A 22415-nucleotide genomic window follows, 5' to 3' on the forward strand; every position below is an offset into this window, starting at 1 on the left:
TCGAAAATCAGGAACTCGGACGCTGGAATGGGCCCTTCTCGGCGGACGGAACCCAGGAGTAAGCGACTGCGCCGAATCAAAGTCCTGCGTTCTGACAACGACGCTTGCAGAAAAAGGCGTCATTTAAAGCTCGAAAAGTGCTCGCACAAGTATAAGCTATCGTCCAGGCGGGGAGATGGAGAACGCCAAGACATCCATCGCCAAGAATCATCAGCCTACATCATAAGTACGAGCAAGAGAGCGGCAGGAGATACCGATGAATCAAGACCGGACGAAGCAGGATCGAGAGAGAGGCAGCCTGACAGGAAGCGCAGGAGGTCGTCCAAGGTGAATAAGAGGTCACAGAGGCCATCAGACTTGACTCGAACATCTTCCACACCGAAGGAGGAAGATAATTGCTGGGACGCTAGAGCACTGCGAGGCCAGTCGTCGGTCTCGTCCAGGTCGGGCGACAGGGCTATCTATTCAACTTACCGCCCGTCATCACGTCAAATCTGAAAATCAAGTCAGGCCTCCTTGTCTGCAACTTCAAGTCGAGAATCAAGTCCAATGAGAAGGATTTGAAGAGTTTCAGTGTCATCAAGAAGAGACGGGGTGTCGGTTAGAGTAGACTTTCGAGGGATTAGAAGAGGATATGCCGTAGTAGTGGCCCTCGGGAAAAAGGAGAAGGTATAATTACAAATGTTCGATTTTCCTTTGGTTTAGTGAGCTGTTTGATCAGTTTTATTTTCACGGGAGTCGGAGTTTCTTTCCGCGTATTGTTCGACTTTGAGTCGTATTATTCGCGTTGAAGTTTATTAAGTGTTTCTCTCGCCATATTTCGGTTTTTTAGAACACGCGATAAAACATAAAAGGGATATTTGCTGAATTGATTTTAGTGCCTGGTGTGTATTCGATCGGGTTTACTGGACGCGCACTTGCGGTGCGGTCTTGGTTGTACACTGTCATCCTCCAAAGATTTTCGCAAGCTGCCCAGGCGCTTGGAAGAGAGCAGAGAGAAGGTGTGTCACTCAAGAAAAGCAGGTGACGGTGATCAACCTCCTCGTCGGCACTTCTGCGGTTCCTCAGAGGAGTGGCTGCGGACCTCTCCTTTTCCGAACCGACTTCCGGGCGGCGGAGGGACTGTTACGACTGGCTTCCTCAGCTCCGTCCTGGAGTTCGCCTTCACCTGTTACCAACGGCGCTGGACAGTCACGTTCAGATTCCTGAGATCGGCCCTTGAATCGTCGGGCCGGTGGTGGCCTTCGCTAGGGGCTTTAAACTCAAAAAGAACGTCTTCCAGAGGCCACGAGACCATCTGGAATCGCGGGCCCTTCGCTAGGAGAAACACCGGCGTACGTGTGCGTGCCTGTGTGTGTGGGTGTCTGTTGGTGTTGTGTTTCAGCAAGAACGTCGACTCCTTACATCAGCCACCGGAGCGCGGCAAGAACGTCGAGGGATTACATCATCTGCGTCTCGCTGAAAGAACGCCCGGAAATTGCCTCAGCCAATTCCGCACTCCGGACACCTCGTGAACATTCGAACACCGGGGAAGGCTCCTCTCTCTCTCAGAGGGCCTTCTTGCCCTCGGAGGGTTATATAGCATGGGCTCAGAGAGCCCGAAGCCGCCGACTGCAGACTGCCGATTGCCGATTAATTAGTCGACCATGCTCTTGTATATTCACTGTATATAAAAGTTCTCCTTCAGTACTCCCACCCCAGGCCTGTTTCCTCGGGGCCATGGTAGCAGCGAGCCGCAGCCCCAACTCTTGGTTCCGCGCCTGAGGTCGCCACCCTCCCGAACGCAACAAAGGTCACGAGACAGCACTGAAGGGAGTTGTTTGCAAGAATTGTGTCGGTGCCTTTCAACCGTTTCCTACCGTAGAGCAACAGCATTCCTTTATGGTGTGGTCTTCACCGTCCTGGCAATCTCCTTATGTGCACTCATGCAGAACCCCCCTAACTATCGTCACAAGCTTGAAAACATCTGTAGACAGGCAACTTGCCACCTTCACTCCCAGTGAGGTAGAGCAGTGCCTATGTGCGTTACTGTGAATTATGGACTTTTACTTAATTTCTATTCAGTGTTTCCCCCCACCCCTTTAATTTGTTCCTTTTGCAGGGTAGTGTTGGTTTCTTGGTACAGTCTTTTGGCCTCTTTACTATAAGGAATTGCTTTTAGCAGGATTAAACGATAAAAGAGCTTTTAATGCTTTTATCCTCTACTATGGTACTCTTAGGCACACAACTGTATACTATTTTATTCAACCTAACAAAGAATAGGTTTTATGCCCGTTAACTAAGAGACGAACACAGATTCCGTCAGAATTACAACGAAGTGTTTGCAAAATTACGGAATTTTTTTACAGTGCAAGGACTCGTCGAGAGGGGGCGGAGTTGCCCTGATTGTGCCGTTTCGGTTCACATGCCAAAAGAACCTCAGACACAGTTGCATGAATGCCAGCCTTCCCACTGCACTAGCACACCTATGCACATTCCCTACATACAAAGCGCAGTAAATATATCATACATATATCTAATTCAAATAAGGGAAAAGAAAAAAGAAACTTTGTTATTTTGGGTCACTGAATATTCGTTTCATTCTGACCGAATGAAACGAATATTATGTTTGCAAATTTAATTTTTTTTCCCATTCCACATATTTTTAGTCGTAATATACACTGGATATGCCCAGAATAAATTTCGATCATTTAAATAGAAAAGCAAAAAAAAAAAAAAAGCACAATGAAAATTTCTTTATAAGAATTTTTTTTTTTTTTTTTTATTTAAGGAGGCGCATGTTTCTATACTTTCAGATAATTAATCCACCACCTTCGGGCATCTCTGTAGTAAATCGTAGTATGATGCAGCTCACTTCAAGAGAGCCAAGGAAATATATGGTGAACACCTTAGAAGGTTCAAGCTGGCAAGCCGAGAGACTAACCGTTTATGAAGAAGGAACGAAAGGGCTGTCGTGATAAACATCATCGCTTTACTTATTCACAAGCTCCATAGTCGACATAATCACCACCTCTCCCCTCAGACCTTCCAGGTAAAGGGAAGTGAATATTCATGCGAAACAAAAAACATGTGAAACAAGTACATTCTATTTATGGTCGTCTTTTTATGGATCACATTTTACATTTAGGTTTCCAAGATTTTCCGTTTTTTTTGAGTTTGCAGCTGCTACAGAGATGGTTAATCGAAATGCTTCCTTCTTTATAGGGCAAAGACATGAAATGCAAAAAAGTAGCATAAGATATATTTTCGTTTTCCTTGCCATTTTTTGTATTTTCACGCTACATTTCAATAAAATCTGAGTCTGAAATAGTGTACTACATTTTCTGACAACATTTGCAAAAATGTTACTCTGTTCAAATGTTATATACCAATAAATTGTTACCGTACGTGGTGTTTCATTGTAAACTTCGAAATAATGTTAGCAGCATAATGTTACTAAGTGTTACTTTAATGTTAGTGCTCATAACATTGCTTTACAGTTATGTATTGAATGTTGTTATAACATTTTGTACACAACAATATTGTTGTATGTTTAATTTGAACGTTACACTAACATTATGAATATACCTAAAACGTTGCGTGTCCTATTTGAATGTTGCTGTAACATTTACACCTAACACAAAACGTTTTTTCAACTTATACAACAAAAAATTAATGTTATTATAATGTTTTGTGCTACCTGGGCAAGTGCAGTATATCACTGCTAGTCTGACGTCTTTAACGTGCATCACGCAATAGTAATACATGACCGCACGCCAGTCGGATGCTCATCGAGATTGAAACGGACAGAGGCGGGGATTAAATCCACGATCAGTGGACTTTGCAGTGCGAGGTTTTGCTACTTGTGTAACCACTAGCCATCGCGGTCGAATTGTAGTTCGAGAGAAAAAGAGGGAAATCTTCGGTTTTAGGCATTTAGTACGAGTTTTGCCATCTGGTTTAAGACGTTAAAAATAAAATTAACACGGCCAATTTATTAACACAATTACACAAATACAAAAAAATTAAGTTTTCCAGTCATAGTCTTAAAATTGAGATTAGAGGCACCCCTAGTACGTACGGCCAAGCGTTTTGTCACGGTTGTCTTCCATATAATGTAATTTTGAAGAAATGCTTCAAAACGCGCTCAAATCAGTCAAAACGGTCATATTTCTGGCTTTTATTAAAATTCCCCAGCGCACTCAAGGAAGAATCCAAGGGCCGTACGACCTTAATAACATCTACATAACAAACCCCCAAAAGAATGAATACTCTCGTGCATTCCTGAAGCTCAGGTTTGTGCAGCGACATTTGCCCATTGAGTGACTAGCGGGGGAATTTCCCTTAGAGGAGGAGGAAAAACTTTATTTGTCTTAGGGTGATTGTTGAGCGGGCAGGATAGGGAGCTTATCCCCGCCTGGTGGCTAGGAGTCCATGGACCCCAGCGACCCACTCAGCCCGTTGGGTGACCCTGTCCTGAAGGACCGGGTCCGAGCTGAGCAGCGTGGCCTCCCACTGCCCCAGGGTAGCAATGCCAGGCCCGTCGGGCCAAGGGTCCTTCGGGCAATTCCAAATGATATGGGTTAGGTCTGCCCTCCCATGGCATAGCGCACAAGAGGGGGTGAAGAGGCCTGGGTGTATATGGGAGTAGAGGACCGGATTGGGATATGAGTTGGTCTGGAGCTGTCGCCACGTAGTGGCTTGAGCTCGAGGCAGGGAAGGGTGTGGGGGAGGGTAGATGCGCCGCCTTAGTCGATAATGGTTTGTGATCTCGTGGAAGGTGACCAATCGGTCCCGGGCCGTGCGAAACTCCATCCCAGGAGGTGCGGGGTCCCCAGCCCGGTCGGTGAGTCCTCGGGCGGAAGTGTGGGCGGCCTCGTTGCCAGGAAGGGAGGAGTGCGCAGGGGTCCAGATTAGGTGGACAGAATGGTGAGGAGGGTGTGTGGTGAGAAGGCGTAGGGTGTAGGGGGAAACTCGCCCCTTCATGAAATTACGGATAGCTGTTTTGGAATCGCTAACGATTGTGGTGGCGGAGGTGTTGGTCATCGCCAGAGCAATGGCGAACTCTTCTGCCTCTTCTGAAAGTGTAGTGTAAAGAGTTGCGGAGGTCAGAAGGGAGCCTGCATCGTTAACCGCCGAGAGGGCAAACGCCTCTCGGCGGGTGTATTCAGCGGCGTCGACGTAGGCCACGTCCTCTCGGCCGCCGAGTCGCTTATGGAGGGCCTCGGCGCGCTTAAGGCGCCTCTGTTCGTGATATTGAGGGTGCATGTTTCGTGGGATGGGAGAAACCTGGAGTGATTGGCGGATATCGAGGGGTAGGGAGCATTTGTGAGATGGGTTGGATGGGAAGTTAATCTGCAGCGACGTGAGGATGTGTCGGCCTGCCTGAGTAGTGGATAGCCGTTCGTATTGTGCGGTGAGATGGGCCTCGGCTAATTCTTCGGCCGTGTTATGGACTCCTAATTTAAGGAGTCTATCGGTGGAGGTAGAGGGCGAGAGGCTGAGGGCCGCCTTGTAGGTTTTTCTAATAAGGGCGTTAACTTTGTCGAGCTCTGCTCGCTGTAGGGGAAGGTAGGGAGTGGAGAAGACAAGTCGGCTAATCACAAAGGCTTGGACCAGCCGAAGCATCTCCTGCTCCTTGAGGCCATGATGTCGTGAGGAAATTCGATGAATGAGTCGGAGCGTTTGATCTACGCTTATTTGTAGTTTTTGTAATGCTTGTGTATTCTTGCCGTTGTTTTGGATTAAGAGGCCCAGAACTCGTATGGTAGGAACTTCAGGGATGAGATGGTTGTTTACTTGCAACCTGATTTCGGGAGGGGTCGTGGCCACTCTGCTGGGGCGCAGTAGGAGGAGTTCGGACTTTTGTGGAGAGCAAGATAAGTTGGCCGCTCCCACGTGTACTGCTATGATGTCCACGGCGGATTGTAGCGTGGCCTCAATGTGTCCATCGCTGCCACCTCCCATCCACAGCGTAATGTCGTCTGCGTAGAGACTATAATGAAGTCCCGGAAGGGTGTTAAGTTTAGCCGGAAGGGGTAAAAGGGCTAAGTTGAAAAGGAAGGGGGAAAGTACGGAGCCTTGGGGGGTACCGTAGCTTCCCAGTTGTATGGGATCGGAGGTGAGGGACCCTAGTGTAATGGTTGCCTGCCTGTCAGTTAAGAAAGCCTTGATGTACCCGTACATGCGGGGGCCTGGGTTAATGGCGGCTAGGTTAGTAAGGATTGCCTCGTGCGAGACATTGTCAAAAGCCTTGGTGAGGTCGAGGCCTAGGATGGCTCGGGTGTCGCGAGAGCTAGTGGGTTGTAGGATTTGATGCTTAAGCTGTAGCATCACATCCTGGACTGAGAGGCCGGCTCGAAAGCCCACCATCTGCGGAGGGAGGAGATGCTTGTCCTCCACGAACGCCACGAGGCGATTCAGGGTGACGTGCTCCATCACCTTCCCGGCGCAAGACGTGAGCGAGATCGGCCGGAGGTTTTCTAAGGCGAGGGTCTTACCCGGCTTTGGGATAAAGATAATTTTTGCGGTTTTCCAGGCGGGGGGAAGATTGCCTGTTTTCCAGCATTCATTCATGTATCTTGTGAGGGCTTCTATGGATGGGTCATCCAGGTTGCGAAGGGCCTTGTTAGTGATTTGGTCGGGGCCGGGCGTCGAGTTGGTATGAAGCTGAAGCAGAGCCGCACGAACCTCGGGGACCGTAATGTCCGAATCCAGGAGGGGGTTACTGGACCCTGCATACGGGGGCAAGGAAGTAGTCCGGGGGACGCCTACGTATCGCGATTGGAGTTCCTGGAGGAGTTCGTCCTCAGTCCCCGGCCATTGGTGCAGGAAAGTATTAAGTCGATGTTGCTGCTCGTGCTTGCTTGAGGTTGGATCAAGGAGGTGACGAAGCAGAAGCCATGTGCGCTTAAGCCCCAATTGCCCTTGCATCTTGTCGCATATCTGGCCCCATTGTTGGGTTAGTAACTTCAGAGAATATTCTTCAATTTCTCTATCTAAGTAGGCTATTTTGCGGCGTAACTTGCGGTTGTGCCGCTGAGTTTTCCATCGCTTATGTAGGCTGGACCTCGCCTCCCAGAGACGAAGGAGGCGGGCGTCTATTGCCTCTAAGTGGGCTTCGTCTGGGATGTCCGTGGTGTTCAGTTGAATGTCTGTTAGGAGAGTGGAGGCCCACTCTTCTAGGTTGGTAATGGTTTCGGTTGCAGATGCCTCTCTACTGGCCCTAAAGTCGTCCCATTTAGTAATGCGGAGGCGGTTGCGACGGGATTTTCCAAGGCACCCCCCTACCGTGGTTTCAAGTATGTAGTGGTCACTACCTAGCGGTTCTCCGAGATTTCGCCAGTTTAAGAGGGCTGTGTTGTGTGTGAACGTTAGGTCCGGTGTCGTGTCAACCGTTACGCTGGTACCTATTCGTGTTTGCTGGAGGGGGTCCGTTACCAGGGTGATACGGTGTTGTTGCGCTTGGGTCCATATATCCCGACCCTTGGGAGTGCATGTCCTGTAACCCCATGCCGTGTGGGAGGCATTGAAGTCTCCCACTATGACCAGGCCGTGAGGACCCGCCTCCCTTAGGGCACGCGAAAAGAGAACGCCAAATCTGTGTTTGCGAGCCGACGGGGGGCTGTATACGTTTAGTATATAGAGACGGGGGTCGCCTTTCCGCTGCGGAAGGATCTCCAGGAAGTCGTGCTCGACGTCAACTCCGCCAAGGCTTTTGTATGAAGCGGTTAGGTGTCTACGTGTGAGGATGGCGGTATTGGGTTCCTTATTATCAGGATTTTTGAAAGTTCTATAGCCGGCAAGTTTGACCAGGCCGCGGGTTTCCTGAATCGCTATGATATCGGGGGGTGTTTCGAGGGATTGTATGTAATGTTGGAGATTGCCACGTTTCCGTCGGAAGCTGCGGCAGTTCCATTGCCAGATAGTGGTTTGGTGTCTACTGAGGCGTGGCGGGTGGGGGAGAGGTAAAGCCATACTCAGGGATGCACTGTTGGAGGTAGGGTGTGGATAGTGGGGGTGGTAGAGGATTGGAGGACCCTGCCTGGGATGAGAGGTTGGTGAGTTGGTCCATTTGACCGGTGAGTTGGGCCAATTCGGAGGAGCGCTTTGAAACAATGCCTTCGATTGCCGTAAAACGGCTGTGAACGTTTAGCTCTAAGGTTTGCAGTCTGGCACTGAAAGTGCGAGACATTTCGGTCATTGACTCTGAGAGTCGGCGTAATTCGTCTACGATTTGGACGTCATTAGTATCGATTGCTCTACGCTTGGTAGGCTGGGCGGCGCTATCAGGCGAGGGTATGGCGACTGCAACGGGTTGTGGGAGAGGGACAGGAGTGGGTGCTGGAGGGGTAACCTCTTTCTGTTTAATTAGGGTTCGTAATTCAGTATTTTCCTTCTGAACGGCAGTGATTAATTTCGTGAGGGTTTGGACCTCTCGCCGTAGAGCCGCGAGCTCGTTGTCTCTGGCATCACCACCCGTGGAACCGGAGGCCACATTAGCCCAGCTCACCTGTTTGGTGGCCGCTGGTTGTCGGGGCGGCTCGTCTTGCGGGACCTGGCGCGGTTTGGACCTGGATCTGGATCGTGGTCGGGGTCTGGAGTGAGTACGGGACCGGGATCGAAATCCGGGCTCGGAGGGTACTGATTTGCGTTCCCTGGACCTGCCACGGGGGGGCGGTGGGGTTGAACTTTTGCCGAAATCGCCGACCGGGCGTTGTGCCTGACGGCGGCGAATGGCAGGGTGTTCTTGAAAGCGTTTCTTGCACCTCGGGGAACCCGTGGGGTGGGGTCCTCGGCATACGGCGCATTTCACTTCACAGTCGTGGTCAGTGGGCGGATTGTCGATTCCGCAGCGTGGGCACTTATTGGCTCTCGGTGAGGGGCACACATCTGCCCTATGCCCGATCTTCCAGCAGATATTGCAGGCCTCCGTCTTGTGTTTGAATAGTACGCAGCGGTAGGGGGCCCCGTGGTAGCTGACCCAGTGGGGCACCTCCGGGCTGTCGAAGACTATTAGCACGGAGTTAGTTTTTCCCATCCGGCGGGCAAGGAGAATAGCCGGGTCGTGATTGTAGTCGATTAGGTATCGGCTGATGTTGTCCGGTGTATCGTATTCTGGAACATCAAAGATGATTCCGCGTGAGGTGTTGGCAGGATCTGCTACGTATGTGGCCGGGGGATAGTTCTCCTCTCCGATGCGTAAGGTGTGAAGGTTGAAGTACGTGCGCGCCCGCTCTTCGGAGGGGGTGCTGATTAGTATAGAGTTTTGAGTAGCGTTGATTCGGATTTGGTCGGCGCGTGCGGCGTCGTAGTTGGTCTGGGCAGTGTTGAAGATAAGGTCTTGCAGCTTGCCTGTGCTCATGGAGCTTAGGTTGAGGCCACCACGTGGACGAATGACGATCTTGTAGTCGTCGTCAGGTAGTCTTGGGAGCTGCGGCGGGCGCGGCTTGGAGCCAGGCCTTGGCGAGCTGCGGGAAGCCAGACGCTCGGCTGGGTTCGATGGCTTCGGTGAGGGTACTTTCGGCTGTCGAGCCTTCTTTCTGGCCGTATGGACTGGGATCCAGTCCGCATTGAGGTCCTCCGGGGCGATGACTTCTCCCTCGACGACGACCTCCATGTTGGGGCAAAGGGCTGGCAGATATTCGCCGCTCGTTGAACGAGACGCCGATCTCTCCCCTTAGAAGAAGCCAGAAGAACCGTCGCCTTCAGCTGTAGTCACTAACAGGAAAAGACGAGCTCCAGTTTTCCCTCCTCCGGTGCAAGGTTCCTGTCTTGGACAATGTTTCGACCTCTGGTGAGCCACAAGCTTGCATACTCGCTCAGGGTATGACGGAAGGCGACGCGCACAGGCTGGGCATCCGTGAAACATGCCCCGTCATTCTCATTTTGTTATTGGCTTTCGCTAAGCTCCGTTTCTCTTTGGGCGCGAGCGTAGCAGAGGCTACACTCTAAGAAAAAATGACTACCTTGGGTAGTCAAATGGCGCTTTGGGGGCTTTGACAATCCCAAAAGGTGAGTTACTAGCCTTTGGGCAAAGTGACGACCCCAAACCGCTGTGGAATGACCACCTTTCTCCAGGTGACGACGGGGTTGTGGTCACTTTCGAATCCGATATTCACGTGCAGGCAGTCGTAAAGGATATTAGTAACTTGGATAACTACTGGAAGACCATAAACTAAATGCTTCCTTAGCTTTCGTGATCTTTTAAGATCCGCCAAGATCACATATGATGTGCAATTCGCGTAAATTGGTGGAATAAACATTTTGTCAGCGCGAGCAGCAACACTGGTCTCGACAGCCTTGGACCGTGGTGGGGTGTAGCTGTGGCATCATAACAACAACAAACGACGTGGGTGTTTGCGGAACTGAGGTGAGGATTTTTTTTTTCCCTATTTTATTGCAAAGAATACTAGAAAAAAAAAAAGATTAGTTGTATATTTGATCGTGTTGAACCATTGAACACTGGGACCGAGGATCGGCAGGGTAAACATGCTCAGGGGTATGTGACTCTGTCGCCCGTACTGTTTTCATCAATATCGGACTGGTTGAATTTTTGAGCTGCACCCGTCGTGGTTGTGATCTCCTGGCTGTACGTACGTAGTGCACGAACTTTCCAATTCAGTAGCAGGTTGAAATTCAGTGGCAGCGTAGTAATTGGCTTTTACTAGATTGCTGTGTCGTCACGGGCGCTATTTGTGCTTTTACAAGCGCCAGCGCGAGCCCGAACTTGCGCCTCTTTCACCGTTTGCGTTCTTCTCGTTTGATGCTTTGCTCTATGATTTATTTAACCTAAACCTAAAGGTCAATCGCCTCTGCCTCGTCACCCATCAGGACACCCCATAGCGTTGCCGCTCTACCGGTCCTTCCTGGAGGTCTCCTGCTGCCAAATAGCTCCCGGATCGTCGAACCACCATCATCGTCGCCTCTCCACCAGAGGATCACTACATTTCGGCGCGTCAGCTACCGCTATATTTTGGTGCGTCGGCCGAGCCTGTCGGCCCATCCCGTTTTTTCGACTGTTTAACTCTTTTCTGGGCAGAAAAAGAGCCCCCGCGGTTTTTCACAACGTTCTTGCGCTCGTGCTCGTTCAGTTTTTTTTTTTTTTTTTAGGGCAGTATATAAGCTTCCGAGGTTCTTTGTAGTGTTCCAACACTTGTGTTCCTTCGATTCTTTTAGGACAGTAAATAAGCCCCTGATGTTCTTCACAGGGTTCCAACACTCGAGATTGTTCAGTTTACCAGTCTGCCTTGCAAGACGTGGCCTTTCAAACCTTCTGATTTTTTCCCCTTGGCCGGTCGCTCTGCTGTACCCGGTATTGAACCTAAGCTGAGACAGCCATATATGAAGAACGTTTGGCCATTCATTGGGAAGTATAGGAGGCAAATGAGGAGGCGCCATTGGCCGAAAACGGGCTGGGCGTGTTCTGGGGCGTCTTCACAAATTCGCATGTGGCCAATCAGAAGCCGGAAATAATACCCTGGCGGTGGTTGCTAGAAACAAACTTAATAAGTGCGTTGGAGTAACTGTCAGTGACTGAAAATGTGGTGCATGTGATGTTTCAATCACGGTCATCCGCAATTATGGTGAAAGAGTGCGACTGGCGGAACGATCGACATAATCCGTGCGCCGAAGGCCGGGAATCTACCATCTGAGCGGTCACACTCTCCCCGAGCAAAACAGAGTTGAGCGGCCCATTTGTTTCTTACATCTTTCTGCATGAACATGATTGTAACTTCCTGTGCGCCCTATTTTCAACCATGAAGGGTCACTACACTTCACACTTACGTACCTATTAAAACCATACACCAACATATACCTATGATTAAAACAGTTTCTCGCTACTACCGCTAGGGATTCTTTTAGACTTCTGGTTGGCCAAGAAAGAATGTCAAGCCCACTTTCTGCTTCTGGTGCGTGCCCAGGCTCTGCCTGCACTTACCATTGACCAAACACTCTCTAAACACGGCTCTGAGCTGAGACTGCAGTGGGAACTACTTGCCCGCCGAACTAATCAGCCGCCTCCCTTTCATCACATGACCCAGTCCTCGGTCTGTGGATATGAGCGGGAGCGTGATCACGTGGCTAAAGAGGGATGTATGACTGGTCCATTGAGGACGTAGCTTTCATCGCAGTTTCAGCTTAGGAATGAATGGAATATAGTCAACTTTTTTTACTCTCACCAACATGGTTTCCTGAAAAATCGCTCTTGCGAAACCCAGCTTGCCGAATTCACTCACGACCTACACATTAATATGAATAACAATTACCGAACAGACGCCATATTCCTAGACTTCTCCAAGGCTTTCGACCGAGTTCCGCATAATCGCCTCTTCTCTAAACTTTCGATGCTCGGTATTGACAAAACTATAATTTCTTGGATTTGGGATTTTCTTACATCGCGAGTTCAGTTTACCATTGCTAACAATCATCAATCACCCATTGCTAACGTAACATCAGGCGTTCCCCAGGGAGCAGGACTCTCCCCACTCCTATTTCTCATACATATAAATGATCTTCCGCATAACATCGACTCAAAAATTAGGCTGTTCGCAGACGATTGCGTTGTTTACCCACCAGTCGCAAACTGCTCTGATCATATAACCCTGCAGAGGGATCTAACAAGAATTAACACTTGGTGCGATCGTTGGCTTATGCCTCTTAACTACGAGAAGTGCAAACTTGTATTATTCACGCGGAAAAAATCTACTCTTTCATACTCATACTCACTTGATGGCGTTTCAATTGGCTCTACTCCCTCATACAAGTACCTCGGTATCCATGTGTCTTCCACACTTTCTTGGATTCATCATATCGACGTCATCACTGCTGATGCTTCGCGGAATCTCGGCTACGGAATCTAAAATCAGCACCTTCTCACCTAAAGCAACTAGCGTACACTACATTCGTCCGCCCCAAGCTCGAGTACGCCTCGTCCATCTGGCATCCATCACAAGCTTACCTCAGCGACAGTCTGGAAGGAATTTAAAATCGTGCAGCCCGATTCATTTCATCAGCATACTCCCGCGACACCAGCGTGACACAGCTTAAGGCCCATACGCACATTGGCGTTTGAGCGCGGTGCGTTCCGTAGCGGCAAGCGGACGCGTTGCGTTGCGAAGACCGCTTGCGCCAAGCTTGTACGCACAGTTGCGTTGACACGCAGTCAACCGCAGTCAAGAGCCAATAAGAACGCGCTATCATCATAGTGGCTCACCAATAGTAAGCGAAATCCAAGGCAACATGGCGGCGCACGGTGACGGCGTCGGTGTTCGATCTTGGCACAATCTCGCCGGCTTCCCCGACGTTTTGTCAGGCTTGAACCATCGCAGCCTTGGAAAATACAGTCCCCACCGCTCCCCAAAACGAAAAAGCAAGCACTGCGAACGGCGAACCGGATACGTCTCGCCGAGTCGGCCGGGTGGGGCGAGCGAACACGTCACCCCTCTCCTCTTTCGACTTCTGATTGGTAGAACGCGCCCGAACGCACCGCAACGCTTCGGAAAGTTGAGCGAGTCTCTACTCGCTTGCGTCGCGCTACCGAGCGTTGCGGGAAGGCGCGCGTCGCTCTGCAAGCGACCACGCCTGGCCGCAAGGACTCCGCAACGCACTCAAACGCGTTCAAACGCGAATGTGCGTATGGCCCTTTAAACTTACTCTCGAGCTTCCACTGCTCTCTGACCGCAGAATAATCTCGCGATTATGTCTCTTACATAAATTTTACCACACTAACACCAACTTATCTGACTCCCTGATATCACCTCCTGACAGAATTTCGTCATTCCTCAATCACAGCCGTTGCATCAAACGCACAACAGGCAAAACGTTAGCCTTTAATACGTCATTCTTTCCTCATGCCATAACTATCTGGAACTCTCTTCCTGAAAAAAATCATCCTTATTACTGACCAATCCGCTTTTCGCCAATCAGTGACTGCACATATCCAATAAATTTTAACCATTTTAACCTGTATTACTGTGACTATTGATTTTACATCACATTTTTGTTTTTTCTATTTTTGTGTTTATATGTTCTGTATTACCCCACAAGCTTCCCCCCCTTATGTAATGCCCCACAGGGCCCTTAAGGAGAAATAAATGAAATGAGACAAAAATCAATTTGGGATCTGATGTGTTAGCCAAATAACAATTAAGAAGAATACTCCCTTTCTTTTGCTGAGGTTCTGCAGCAGTGGAACTTCACCAACAGCGGGGAAGTGCTTGCAAGCCTGGTTCCAGGACTGTGAAGCTGAACCTCATAGATTCCCCCTTCTCTCCACATATCGCATACTCGGATAACCCGATGAACTGCGGGTGATACAAAGGGGTGGTGGGGTGATGTACATGACCGTTGTAAAAAGTGTTTGAAAACAGTACTATTAATCTGGGTTCGTTGTCGTCAAACACAAGTGTCCTTGGCTGTCCAAATCGATCTAAGAAGTCGCACTGCGCTTTCACTGTGGCCTCGGCCGATGCTTCTATCTGTTTTGTGTCGATCAGTATCACGTAACTCTCCAGCTGTACGGCATAATATAAGCCATGTTCAGCGTTGCTTGGTATCCAATCAGCTGACCCGAATCTGCACCAGGGGCATTTAACAGGACTGGGCACATGTTTCGCACCTTCTTACAAGGTCTTAAATGTCTCTGCCAACACCGGGGTACCAGAAAATGGTTTGTGCCAAGCTCTTCATGACTGACCTGCCTGGGGCCCTATGTTGCGCTTTGTGGACTCCCACGGCGACTAAAAACAAGGAAGTGACGTCAAGAACGCAGCAAGCGCAGATTAAGTGTTGATTGCTGTTTTTGTATAAAACCTTGTTGATCAAGACAATGGTCAGCACAAAAAACAGAAAGGATATTAGCAGTCCAATCCATACTTTCCATGAAACTGGCAAGAGGAGAACAGCTTCTTTCAAGTCTTGTTCCGTTCTTGGAAAAAAAAAAAAAAAAAAAAAAAAAACCAACCGGGGTGATGTACTGTACAACCTCGCTGTTCCCACGAAGTTTTGTGGGTAGCTTGGAAAGTGCTATCATCGAACCGGATATTCTCTCACGCCATGTAAAATCGAACTCGCTGAGTTGGAGATGAGATAAGCGATGTTTCAGTAGTTCAGTTGTAACTTCGATGGCTGGCTGCTCAACATTATCTTCTCTGTCACAAAATACAAATAGTTTACTTCCATTAAGGGGCAACTGTTTTGGGAGAGATGCTTGCTCATATTTGCCACATTTAGTAGAAGTCCTCTCAGAACGAGTACAACACAACTTTTTTCTGCTGCAAAAAGTTTGATATTTTAGATCGTTCAGCATTGTTTTCATGGGCTGAATACGAAATTCGTCTTGAATGTGTGCACTTCCATTAGACAGCGTTATTTTGAAAATTCCACTGGCTTTATAAAATTCTGACATACGCGGAACGTTCCGGTATGAACCGCGCAATCTGGGTTTCAACGTCGCTCCTTCAGCAAATATTAGCACTGTCATGAAATAATTGTTGATTATAGCTTGGGATAAATCTTTCGAAAGAAATTCATGGCATACAAAATATATTATCTTAAGGTAACTTTATCAAAAAACGCGGCAAAGTTTACCATCGCATGAGTGAATGTGAACTCTTCCGTCAGTCCAGAGTGTCACTGTAAATAACAAAGGTTTCAAAAACGTCGTGAAAATTGTCGTGTTTTGTACGAGGCATTGCGGCTGCAAAAATATGTCCAGGTTCCCGGTTTCTGGGTTGAATGACGACAAGAACTGGTCGAATAAGTCCGATGAAATGAAAGATTTCAAGGTCAAATCCTCATGCGGCTTGCCTCCGCTTTCTCCTCTTGGCTGTAAGGTTGCTGTGATGACGGTCAGCAGGAAAACTGCGGTTTAACATTCCCTGTGAATTGGATAAAACATTCCACAGCTGACATGACTCTCGGGGAAGAACTATTTCATCTTCCGACTGCCACCTAATTTTATAACGTGTGATGATATTCAAAATAAGACTTTAGTGCTCGTGTTTGAGAACACCTTTCTGACGGCGATGCGAGTCGGCACACAATGTCGCGTATGACACTTGGCATGAAGCATATTCGTTGGAATTAAATATTTCCCTTATGCGAAAGTGCGCTCCATGTACCCACGTACGATGAATGTGAATTGTTGAGGTGATTGAATCACGTTTCCTTACCGACAATAGACCCAGTAGGCTGCGTTCGCTGTTGAAGTTGGGAGTGTCTTTTTCGTTTTTCAGCACTATCCACTTAGGTACCAATTAGAAAATTAATGGTGCTTATAGAACTGCCCGAGCGTTGCCATGGTTATTCCTAGATGTCCCTTTTATTGAGAGTACGCCCAGGTACACAAACGTGATGGCATCGTTCCTGACGCCGTCATCTCGACCGGAAAAGCGGCGAGTGATTATAAGCCACAATTTGGAAGCTACATGACGCAGTTAAAAAAAAACAAAAAAAAAACATAATTTTGTTTTGGATTTTATGGCTATGCATTGCTCTTGTTTTGACAATATGCACCAGCTCACATGCTTGCCCTTTGAGCATATTTTTGTCTCGAGCATGGAATGATCGTTATGTATTCCTTTTTTTTTTCTTTTTGATTGGCGGCAGCGCCGTGTTGCTGCCATATTTAATGCCGTAGCGCCACATGGCGTGCTTGTGGGTCAACCCGTGCTGGGTTGGGAAGTTTTATGTTTAGGATCGCAGCTTGTGCGCCTTACGTCACTGTCTCCAAAGCACTGAGTCTCGGTTTAAAGGGACGTCGTGGTAGATTGAATGGGAAGATGCGAAGCGGTTCGGGGAACATGAAAACATTAGAGCATGGCTTCACTGTGGCAACGTCGATGAAAACAAAGAACAGGTCGAAGTCCAACATCGATCTGGATTCGGATCGGTGTTTGAGGAACTGCTGTAACAAAGCAAGCTCACTTTAATCATTAGGAACAGTCAATATGATGGTTTATAACCAACTTGCGTTATGGGAGACCATACGGTACAAGTTTCACGATACAAATTCATTGTAATGAACTATCTACTTACTTTGAATTAATTTTGTAATATTTTGAATAAATTAATTACTAAGTAATTGCTCGAGTGATCTTATTATTCTTGGAATTACTTTAATTACTTGTAACCGTTTTTTAGCTTCACACCCCTTCGCAAGAGCGCCCTCTGTCTGTACAAGTTTACAACCCAGGGATCTTCGAACCGAATCGCTGGCGGCACCATGGTTTAACAAAATTGGTTCATTAAGAAATACAGTAGATAAGAGTTCATTTTTTCCAATCCAATAATAGGGAGCACGAAATACCTTTTTTAAACCGGCACAAATATCTGTCGTTTTGAAAATCTTAATTAATCGGAAAAGTAAAGTTTACTTTTCAAGCAACGGCCAGTTACATCTGTTTCTCAAGTGATCAAGCGATCGTAGTGAAAATAACGTTGAGGCAATTAGCGAAAAAAGGGGACAACTATAACACCAACAGACAGCCCCTCGTAAAATTTCGGGCTGTCTGTTCGACTGTAGGGCGCTGTATGTCGAAATGAAGTTTTGGAATGTATTATATGAGACAAAGGCTGTAACGATACACCCTTTTACACACTTTTTTTTTTGAGAGCGTGAATGAATGACCGAATTCGAAACAGAAAAGGGCGGTGGCGTTAAAATCGCCCGCAATTAGACCCTTTTGCAAAATCCCAGAAGCCCGCGCACGCCACGCGAAGAATAATAGGAGTCCTCGGTACGCCCGACCCATCGTCTTTCTTCCGCCTACCACGTGGTATACGTGAAAAGGCGCAGGTTACCATGGCAACAACGTTCGAGCGGCCGAGAGCCGAGTCGGACGAGCGACGAGTGCACGGAAATGGGAGAGTGGGTATCGCTATGGCTATTTTGCAGGGCTGCCCCTATCTCATCCCTCTCCTTTGTACCGGCTCTGTCGTCTGCTGCACCAACGCTTTGTCGAACCTAGCCGAACCCTATCACGTTTGCGGTGAAAGGTAAGTGGATTGAATGACACTGCGAGACGTGAGGGTAAGTTACGACGAACGACGTTGTTAAAGAAGTTAATAGCTTCACCCGTCGCGATGCGTTTACGCTGCCACTGTGCCGCCAACAACGCACGGCGTTCGGGCGAAGGGCGAGATGGCGGATGGCTGCGACGGCTGCTGGAGTTTGCTGGCGCTACTCGCGCGCGGTCGCGGAGTCGCAACGAGAAAGCGCGTGATCTGAACCGAGGGTTCCAAAAACCCCCTGCCGTCGCGGCCGGCACCGTAAGTTTTGCAACATGTATATTGTCAAACACCTTGATGAGTGTATGCATTGTCTCCCGGACTGGACGAAGACCGAGGTTCTTGGCAAGGAAAGGGACCCGTTCAAAAGAGTGGTAAAATAGACGATTCGCATAACTGGTTTTGTTAATTGTATAAGTATGCCCTCGCCTGTGATGAACCCAGATGTACGGTCCTTCCTCCGTGTATGGCTTTCAAGGTCACTGTGTTCGCCGATGCATCGTTAGGCTGTATCTGAGCTTGGGCCTCGTTCACTTGACTTGACTATCGGGTTAACTGTTTTATGTGCGTGGGGTGCCCTATGCGAAAAGAATTGTGTGGAAGTTAATTTTGCACCTGTTTCAGGAACAGTGTTGTGGGTTTCCTCTTTTTTCGTTCCTTGTCTCGAGATTTTAGAGCGCAGTTCTTAGGCGTCCGATTCCAGCTTGAGCGGTGTCGGCGTACCCGCGCGTTACATCACTGGACGTTTCCCATTATGACGTCACACGTGACGTCACGAGGGTCACTATAGCCACCTGGAGGAATCCTTTTCCGCTATATTTCGTGGAAAAAAATTCCCCGCTATATTTATCAAAAACATTGCCCTATTGCAAAATATTTTTTACCGGAATGTCATTTCCAGTAAAAGTCTATTTTGCTGAATTACGGGACTGTTTTCACTTCCAGTAAAGCCGTAGTTTACCGGAATGTCACCGAATTTTTTAATGATATGTCACCGGTTGTTTTACACCAACGTCACCGGAGTTTTACCGGAATGTCAACAGATTGTTTGCCAGAATGTCAACAGATTGTTTGCCAGAATGTCACCTTATTTTTACCGGAAGTTTATTTTCAGTAAAAAGCTGTTTTACAGGATTATGGGACTCTTTTCAGTTCCAGTGAAGCCAGAATTTACTAAAAGATCACCATATTAGCCGGAATTTACCGTGTTTTCTTTTTTTTTTTTCGGACGTTAACGAAGGCACTTAGGAGGAAGCCTGTGAACCGTCGGTCACAGGCTTCCTCAGAGGGTGGCAGAAACAAGACGCTCCTTGATGGTAGTGAAAGCGTTGCCTGCAGCGTCGGACCAGCCAAGGGTGGCTGTTGTTACATTGGTAGTTTCAAGGAGAGCTTCCAGAGGAAGTAGGATTGCCACGGAGCCTGGAATGAACCTCCTGTAGTAATTCACCAGGCCTAGAAAACGATGGCGCCGGCGGAGGGATTCTGGACGTCTGAAGGTCGGCGATTGCTTTCACTTTGTCGAGAAAAGGTCGGATGCCACTGGAGTCGACCATGTGGCCCAGGAATTCCAAGGACGGGACGCCGAATGCACCTTTCTTTGCATTGATGATGAGGCCATGTTCAGTAAGACGCTCGAAAACCAGGCGCAGGTGGCGTGGATGCTCCTCCGACAATGAGCTGGCGACAAGACGTCATCAACGTAGGCGAATATGAAAGGTAGTCCGCGGAAAATGACGTCGATGAAGCATTGGAAAATTTGTGCGGCATTTCGCAAACCGAAAGGCATTTGGGTGAACTCGAAAGTCCAAACAGTGTGACGATTGCGGTTTTTACAGCAGAGCTGTTAAGGGCTAGTTTCCAAAGGATCATGTCCCCCGCAAAGAAATGTCGACACAAAACTCTGGACAGCTACCGCCATCTATGAGCGACGGCGGCGACCAGACAACCGGCTTGCCGGCCTCGCTCATAGATGGCGGCAATCTTTCCAGCCTTTCCACTCTGGTTTTCACCGGAGTGGAAAGGCTGAATCTCTCTAGGCGTCGTCCCAGATGTCGTCCTCGAGGTCGTCCTAGAAGTCGTGGTCTTCCTAGACGTCGTCCTTGAGGTTGTCCGAGAGGTTGTTTTTGAGGTCGTCCTAGAAATCATCCTAAAGGTTGTCCTCGAGGTCGTCCTTGAGATCGTCGTAGACGTTGTCCTCGAGGTCATCCTTAAGGTTGTCCTTGAGGTCATCCTAGACTTTGTCCCTGAGGTCGTCCTAGGCGTCGTCCTTGAGCTCGTCCTCGACGTCGTCCCCAAAGTCGTTCTCGAGGTCGTCTTGGAAGTCGTCCTTGAGGTCGTCCTTGAATTTTTCCTAGACGTCGTCCTCTAGGCGTTGTCCTTGAGGTCGTCCAAGGAGTCATGCTTAAGGTCGTCCCATCATAGTACAGCTTCGCTGGTCTTCCTTCTTCACCGGAGTGGAAAGGCTTAAAGTTTTTTTACGTCTTGGGGAGCGACGGGGATCTGATGGTACGCTCTCTGTAGGTCGAGTTTCGAAAATATGGTATATTCGTTCAGATTCGTAGTGAAATCCTGAATGTTTGGGATAGGGTAGGGGTCGGGGACTGTAGCCGCATTTAAGCTGCGATAGTCGCCGCATGGTGGCCCGTCGCCCGTTTCCTTTGCGACTAGGTGGAGGGCAGAGGATCAGCTACTCGAGGATGGGCGAGAAAAGCCGATCTTAACCATGTGTTGAAACTCTTGCTGAGCGACACAAAGCTTTTCGGGAGCTAGTCAGCGAGACCTCGCGCGTCTAGGTTGACCGCTGGTGATGATGCGGGGGATGACATCATGCCTGACCGGTTTGTTCCTGTCGAGAGCTGCCGATAGCGAGGGGAATTCGCTCAGCAAGCGCCCGTAAGGCGACTGTATCGGTCGGCGGAGTGTGAAAGCAAACGGATGGAGTGTGGAGGTTTGGCCGATGGCGAAAAGGCCTGTGGTGGAGTCATAAATTTTCTTTCGTTTCATGTCGACTAGGAGGACGAAGTGTGACAGGTGTGAGGCTTGTCAGGGAGACTTGCACTTTAGGGAAATAACTGTTTCAGAAAGGATAAAACGAATACACACGGATGGGCCGTGTTGGTCTTTGTGCACGACTTGGCTCGCCAGCGGTGAGAGATCAAATTGTTCCGCGTGCTTTGAGGTAGCTTGCTCAGACGGCAACGTGGCTCCTGAACGAGTGATGCACTCAGTGCACGACGTGACTTATTTGATGTGTTCGAGAAGGGAGCGCTCTCACATCCCACCCCTGCTTGGGAAGATCAAGTTTCTTTGTTGGCTCTATAAACTTTCGATGACACTGGCACATTGGAAAACACTACGTCCGAGATATCAATCTAAGATGTAATCTTGTAAATGGAGAGGGCGACGGGGCTCTCGTAGTGGGTGCTGGCCCTCCGGCAGTTGGAGTGCTGACGGGGAACTCTGCAGCTGTGGTGGACGGCACTGCTGTGTGGCTCGGCGTGTGGATAACCAATGGGGAGACAGGGGGACATACCTCTTTATCTGTGGTACGTGCACAGTTTGAGGTTGATTGGTGGCCCCGTGCCGGACACACGAAGGGCCCTAAATATGGTGGGCGTGGACTATTCAACAAGTCTGTACACTCCGTTGAAGAGTGGGGCCATTTTCTTTTAAGGCAGCGGAGTTTGTCGCTTTACCCAAACGAGGGGTCACCCACTGTGAAGCCATGGGGGTGGTCGGTGCTGTCATAACGCTCTCTCCGCAACCCTCGCGCAGTTTCTAAATTGGCTGCCGCCTCCTGTCGTTGGGTTGTTGCGTCTATGATTCGTTCAATGAGACTATACTGCTGGAGTTGGCGATGTTGCTGGTGTAGGATCTTCGGCACTTAGCCGAGCAGCAAAAAGCTTATGCTGGCGTTCTCTGACGTGTTCATGGTGAAGGCGGCCTCCGGAAGCTTGGCAGGCCAGGACAACGGTTCCAAGGCGCACATCTTAAGTAAGACCGTCAGCAGCGTCCCGTTGCTTTTTTCGATGAGGCCATTGCCTTCCGGCCCGTAAGCAGTCAGGTAGTGGAGCTCGACATTGTGCAAACGGATGAAACGCTTGTATTCTGCTTATTCGAAGGCCCATCCGTGATCAGAAACGCAATGGTCTGGGGTGCCATAATTGTAGAATGTTCGATGCAAATGATGTATAATGTCCCTTGGAGATATAGACGAATATGCACCATTGGCAATAAAGCGGGTTGCAAAGTCTATGATATTCATGATATAGCGGAAAGATTCACTGGGAGGCATGGTGACACAATCCATGGCGACGATGGAGGAAGGGATGTCCGACGTGGGCATCCTGCCGAGGAGAGCAACGTTGCGAGAAGTCGGGCGATTGTATTGTTGGCAGGTCTGACAAGATGAAACATAGCTTTGT

General features: G+C 48.9%; 2 protein-coding genes across 2 annotated transcripts; both read right to left on the minus strand.

Moving 5' to 3' along the window:
- Nucleotides 1-215: 215 nt before the first annotated feature.
- On the minus strand, nt 216-7743 carry LOC121835420. Its single transcript, XM_042289604.1, has 3 exons — nt 6581-7743; nt 4999-6196; nt 216-461 (listed from the first exon to the last, which is right to left on the minus strand). The coding sequence occupies exons 1-3, from the start codon at nt 6910-6912 to the stop codon at nt 216-218; spliced, it is 1776 nt and encodes a 591-aa protein (XP_042145538.1). The 5' UTR covers nt 6913-7743.
- Nucleotides 7744-7918: 175 nt separating this feature from the next.
- Nucleotides 7919-9618, minus strand: LOC120849855. The gene has a single exon (XM_040222110.3). It carries the CDS (start codon nt 9596-9598, stop codon nt 7919-7921), a length of 1680 nt encoding a protein of 559 aa, XP_040078044.1. The 5' UTR covers nt 9599-9618.
- Between the last annotated feature and the right edge of the window lie 12797 nt (nt 9619-22415).

Source organism: Ixodes scapularis, unplaced genomic scaffold (genome assembly GCF_016920785.2).
Source record: "Ixodes scapularis isolate PalLabHiFi unplaced genomic scaffold, ASM1692078v2 PGA_scaffold13__105_contigs__length_92229423, whole genome shotgun sequence".
NCBI lineage: Eukaryota > Metazoa > Arthropoda > Arachnida > Ixodida > Ixodidae > Ixodes > Ixodes scapularis.